The sequence below is a fragment of the Equus asinus genome, chromosome 10 (assembly GCF_041296235.1).
Source record: "Equus asinus isolate D_3611 breed Donkey chromosome 10, EquAss-T2T_v2, whole genome shotgun sequence".
Lineage (NCBI taxonomy): Eukaryota > Metazoa > Chordata > Mammalia > Perissodactyla > Equidae > Equus > Equus asinus.
Window position 1 is genome coordinate 39,090,908 of NC_091799.1, and position 6,347 is coordinate 39,097,254.

The following is a 6,347-nucleotide window of genomic DNA, read 5'->3' on the forward strand; positions in this document are numbered from 1 at the left end:
GAATGGAACAAAGAATCCTCAACTTCATATGGGGCAGCAAAAGACCCCAAATAACTAAAGCAATCCTGAGAAAAAAAGAACAAAGCTGGAGGCATCACAATCCCTGACTCAATATATACTACAAAGCTATGATACTCAAAACAGCATGGTACTGGCACACAAAAAGACACACAGATCAATGGAACAGAATTGAAATCCCAGAAGTAAAACCACCATCTATGAGCATGTAATCTTTAATAAATGAGCTAGGAACATACAATGGAGAAAGGAAAGTCTCTTCAATAAATGGTGTTGGGAAAACTGGACAGCCGCATGCAAAAGAATGAAAGTAGACCATTATCTTTCGACATACACAAAAATTAACTCAAAACGGATTGAAGACTTGAAGGTAAGATGTGAAACCATAAAACTCCTAGAAGAAAATATAGGCAGTACACTCTTTAACATTGGTCTTAGAAGGATTTTTTTAATACCATGTCTACTTGGGCAAGGATAACAAGAAAAAACAAAGAAATGTGACTTCATCAGACTAAAGAGCTTCTAAAAGGCAAAGGAAACCATGAACAAAATGAGAAGAAAACCCACCAAATGGGAGAAAGTATTTGCAAATCACATATCTGACAAGAGGTTAATGTCCAAAATAGATAAAGAACTCACAGAACTCAACCAAAAAAACCCAAACAAACCAATCAAAAAGTAAGCAGAGGATATGAACAGATATTTTTCCAAAGAAGATATACAGATGGCCAACAGGCACATGAAAACATTTTCAACATCACTAATCATCAGGGAAATGCAAATCAAAACAATGAGATATCACCTTACACCTTTTAGAATGGCTATAATCATGAAGACAAAAAATAACAAATGTTGGAGAGGATGTGGAGAAAAGAGAAACCTCATACACTGCTGGTGGGAATGTAAACTGGTGCAGCCACTATGGAAAACAGTATGGAGAGTTCTGAAAAAATTAAAAATAGAAATACCATATGACCCACCTATTCCACTACTGTGTATTTATCCAAAGAACTTGAAATCAACAATTCAAAGAGACTTATGCACCTTTATGTTCACTGCAGCATTATTCACAATAGCCAAGACATGCAAGCAATCCAAGTGCCCATCAGCTGATGAATGGATAAAGAAGATGTGGTAAATATATACAATGGAATACTGCTCAGCCATAAAAAGTGACAAAATCGTCCCATTTGCAACAACATGGATGGAACTTGCAGGTATTATGTTAAACGAAATAAGCCATACCGAGAAAGACAAACACTGTGTGATTTCACTCATGTGTGGAAGATAAACAAATACATGGACAAAGAGAACAGATTAGTGGTTACCAGAGGGGAAAAGGGTTGGGGGTCTGCATAAGGGGTAAAGGGGCACATGTATATGGTGATTGACAAGTAATAATGTACAAGTGAAATTCCACAATGTTATAAACTATTATGACCTCAATAAAATAAAATAAAATAATAAAAAGCAAAAAATAAAACCATGTGAAGGGCAAAAGGGCAGCTCAAGTTCTAGAAGATCCAGATCCTGACTCTAAGACTCTATCCTCGTGACTTATCTTTCTTTTTTTCTGCTTTGCTTTCTCCTCTCTTACCTCAAACTGGCTTTCTTCATAAATTTAGAAATAAAGCTCTTAACAGTATCCCAACTTTAAACCTTTTACTATCTGATAGTAAGGAGACAGACTGACTCTCTTTATCAGAACCAGTTTGAAAAATCTCAGGGAAGTACTACGACTTGAGTACCACCAGACTCATCAATTGTGTGACCAGAGGGGTAAAATACTATGATTAGCTTGGCTTAGGTATAGTTACCACCACCGGACCAGATTACAGTGGGGACGGCATCAGAGTGATCTAAAAATGTAGCAGCTTTTAAGGAAGCTATTTAGATGTCAGGGGACATGAAGGTGCAGTTTTCAGGGTGGGGAGATAGGAAAGTAGTGCCTAAGATCCCATAGACGTCCATTTTTTCCTTTTTATTTGCATCTATTTTTCACAACTAGATTGTGAAATACTTGAAGGCAATAATTATATCTTGACAGTGACCACACCTCCTTATTTTCCATGGATGGAAAATAAAATAGGTCTGGAATATATATATTTTTAAAGTAAAATTTGTGTCTTGTAATACTTAATGTGCATATCTTGTGCTAAGTAACATATACTCCTATCGTTAGTATAGTCTTTGAGGTGTTTGCAACTTTTGGCAGCCAATCTTCATGGTCAAATCTTGGAACTGAAAAATAAGTTAAATATTTTAAGAATTCAATTCATATGATAAAAAGAAGACAGAAATAATATTTACACATATGGTCAATTTAATGACATGCATTTGTCTCCAAAAGCAGACTTCAATTTAATCACCAGGCTTTTAGTTCCAGTTACAAAGCGGTGGGATGAATCTTTTTAAAAATCTTTTTCAGATTATATTCATACTTTCAAAGATCCTTCGTGGCTAGTTGAATAGATCGATTTGCCTTTCAAAACAATTTGCACCTCTGTGTTTCTGATATTTTGTCTCTTTTATGTTCATTCTTGGCCTGGTGATGTTTCTGAAGGCTTGAATTCTGCTTTTTCTTTTGGATTTGCCCCCTGCAAGAAGGTGCACACTCAGAAAGACTACTCATTTGTCTTAGACCATTCAGATCCCCCACTTCATCACTGACGTCCTCTGTGGTTTGTACATCTGGACACTGGCATTTGTTTTTTCTGTGCCTATCTCCTCTGGCTTTTCTAGCTGTAGGAAATGTGGCTTTTTGCTTCATCTCTTGTTTACCTGGGGATTTGTGTTCCTCAGTCTGTAGGCATGTGAGATTGTCACAGTGGCTTCCAGCTTGGGAAGCAACTTCTCTTTTAGAAGGTCTCTTCCCAGCAGTTGAAAGAAGCTTCACATATTGAGTTGAAGATGCCCTCCCATTGTTTGATTCATAGCCATGCACATTCTTTTCTTTGGAGGGCTCACAGCATATATTGTGGGCGAGGTATTCACTTTTGAGGCTTCCTTTCAGAGAGAGATTACTTGATTCTCTGCTTACAGTTCCCTTTGTAAATCCAACACACCAGGATTTAGATCTGTGAGTACTGAACCTTGATCGTCTTTGGATACTTCTACTGTAATGCGAACCAGCTTCTGCAAATTGGGAGGATTGTCTGCACTTTGTCCTCTTTTTTCTGAAAGAGCCCAGTTTCCTACCATCTCTCTTAGAAGAAAAGGCAGTTTCTGAGGTGCAGCTGTAAGAGGGGTCCCTCTTTCTGGATTTGCAACTTATCAAGGATCTTTCTCTGGACAGTCTTCTCTGAAAGATCTTTGGTGAAGAACTTGAATATTTGTTTTCTTCTGCTTCTTTTTTCTGGAAATTGATCTGCTGGCCAACTCTCAAACCCCTTCTTTCTCGTAGACTGTGCTTCTCTGGCTGTCCCTGATTAAAAATTGCTGGGGAACTGAAGGTGCGTGCAGTTGTTTCTCTCTTTCCCAGACCCTGGACACGACCAGGAAGCAACCTTGTCCCGTCTGTCTTCTTCTCTTGAACATTTTTTTTGCAATTCAGTAAGCCTGGGCTGCTTTCCCTTGGTGTGACCCAGTTCAGGAGCAAATTATCAGTAGAAATTGTGCCTTTGTGATCGCCTGATTCTGGTTTGTCTTTGATCCAAGCATGGATTTTACTTGCTGTTTTATGAGTGTGTAGCGGGATTTCAGATGTCTTCAAGGTAGAGTTACCATTTGGAAAGTGTTTCAAGCCTGACAGAGGCCTTTGTTCATTACTGCATTGGCCCTGGTGCTTTTTAGGCTGCTTTGTATCATGTTGAGATGCCAGTAAAGCCTGATCCTTAGGCAAAGGCGAAGAGGGAACTGAGGCCATGGACATCTTTTTTACCCGTGGTGAAGCAGAAGGACATTGATAGATGGCTCGTTGGTCATAGGTCTCCATGTTGTAAGGGGAATGAACAAAACTGATAAATTCATGCAGAAAATGGTGGGTGTGTTGTTGGAGATAAGGTTCTAAGAGGTGAACGAAGAGCTCACTGTCCAGATCACATTCTGTCATGTGGTGGAGAATGGCGGCTAGGATATTCTTCACTGTGTAGCCATAATCTCCATAAACGGCTGTTAGTTCCCGTTTCAACCAAGGGACTAGCCGGTGTAGGCGACCAGGGTTTCTTTTGAAATAATTAGCTGACAAGTGCTTTTCAAGTCTGTAGCCTTGGACATGTGTCACCCAAATTCCAGAATAATACAGAGCTCTTCTGAACTTCATTACCACATGATCTCTAAAGTGGCCCACGGACATGGAGTTTGGTGGGAACTTCCCACTATCCCCAAATTCATTCAGTAACTCCTGGACAGTCAGCTCTCTCAATGGTCTGATTTTCCTTGCAATGTCCTCACGGTTCAGACTGAGATGATTGTTTTGAAAAGACTCAACATAGCTTTCCTCCTCTGAGGGAGGAAACACTGAGTCTTCTCCGATGTTGTTCTCTGGCCTGGTAGAGCAACACTGAGAAGTAAAGCACTGCATGCTGGAAGCAGACATGGATTTCTTTCTTGGTCTTGAATATAGAGAGTCATTACCACTCTTGTTAGAACATGGGTTCCAATTAGACTCGTTCTGAGTGCCCTCCAAGCAGTTAGGACACTCACAGTCAGATGAGAGATCTAAAGGCATTGCCCTAAACAGTCATATATGAGAAAAAGTGGTTCAAATCACTTCCTCATCTGGCCTGAAAAATGTCTATTAAAAACATTCCATGAGTATTTCTGTAATATGTTTTGTCTGCATGGAATAAATTCTAGAATAAAGTTAAGAAACAAACCATTCTCTCAAATTAATAATAATGTGCTCAGTAATACCCAAAGTAGACAAGGCAATGAGGATTCAGGCACACTGATTTTCTCTTTCTCTCTCAAATTAGTTGTTGCAAACTCTGAAAAGCAAATTGGAAATAAACATCAAAATTTGAGTATCATATCCTTTAACCTAGCAATTCTACATCTAGAGATTTAATCTAGATATCCAAATCTGCAAATAGATAGATAGATAGGTAGATATAGATATAGATTGGGGGAGTTTTTTGTAATAACAAAAAACTGAAAACAACCTAAATATCCATCAGTAGGAAACTTGTTAGATAAATAATGGTTTATCTATAGTATTTAACATTACTAAGCCATTCAAAAAAAGGGGGCAATTTGTACATACTGATATGAGAAGATAGCTGAATATATTGTTAAATGAAAAAGTGTATAAAAAAATATGTTAGACTGTTATAAAAGCTTAGAGAATAATCATTAATTTCTGGCAGTATTGTAAAATAGACACTTTGAAAAATTGTCCCACTAGGAATAACAAAATAGTGCTAACTGTAATTGTAAATATAGCTAATTGTAAATATATCTAAGTTGAGGAAACTGGTAAAATTCTCAGAAGCAAACAAATTAAAGATAGATAGGAATCCAGAGAGGGAAGTGAACTCTGATACCAATTAGTTGCCCATATCTGGTCCTTGAGCTTCAATTCTGATGGTCAGAATTGATAGCTGTAGATAACAGGAGACAGAGAATAGACTCTGTCCGAATTTGGATGTGTGTTAGGAAGCCTCTGCATAAATCTGTGTACCCAAATGTCTATGTTCTCACTGAAAAGGAGAATTTAAAAAAAATCACCCACACAAGATTCAGCAAGAAATCTTAGCTGAGATTTTGTTACCAGAAACCATTAAGTACATCTGGAGACTAAATTCAAACAATCAGTTTTCCTAAAACCCTCAAAAGTATCATTTATTTTGAGGTTGGTAGTTACCCTGGATAACTGGCAGAGGCAAACACACATTCTCCCAAGAGAAACACAACTTAAACCCAGGTCCATGAACAAATTTCCTCTAAATGAGTTCACAATCAAAAATCACTAACAAGCAGTAAGTTATCATAAGCATGCATCCACAGACATGAAAGAGCAAACTGGGCTCCTAAGAGAACTGGAAAATAAAATAAGCTCACAGAATGTGCATAACTTTCAACTCATCTCTTGAGGTTTCAATCCTTTCCAGAGGTAATGCTTTCACCAGGCCTTCATTCATCTTGAAAAGCAAAAATGACAGTAATTACATTATTTAGCAAATTTACCTCCTACAGGATCTGGAGGTGTCCACACTCGTTCGAGCCTTAGCCTCTGAATTAATTTGGTTGTAGTGGATCACCTCTGTTTTGTTTGCCTTAGAGACAGAATTTAGAACACGAGGCAAGTTCTACTGTGGACTGGGGGAAGAGAGACAGCTCCAAGTTTTCCATGAAGTTTGGCATCTTATGTTTCCCAGTAGTGTCCCAAG

At 38.2% G+C, this 6,347-nt stretch overlaps 1 protein-coding gene across 1 annotated transcript; it reads right to left on the reverse strand.

Annotated features, from left to right (window-relative positions):
* Positions 1–2,503: 2,503 nt before the first annotated feature.
* On the reverse strand, positions 2,504–4,687 carry LOC106830492 (E3 ubiquitin-protein ligase Topors-like). Its single transcript, XM_014840060.3, has one exon. It carries the CDS (start codon positions 4,685–4,687, stop codon positions 2,504–2,506), a length of 2,184 nt encoding a protein of 727 aa, XP_014695546.1.
* Positions 4,688–6,347: the final 1,660 nt, after the last annotated feature.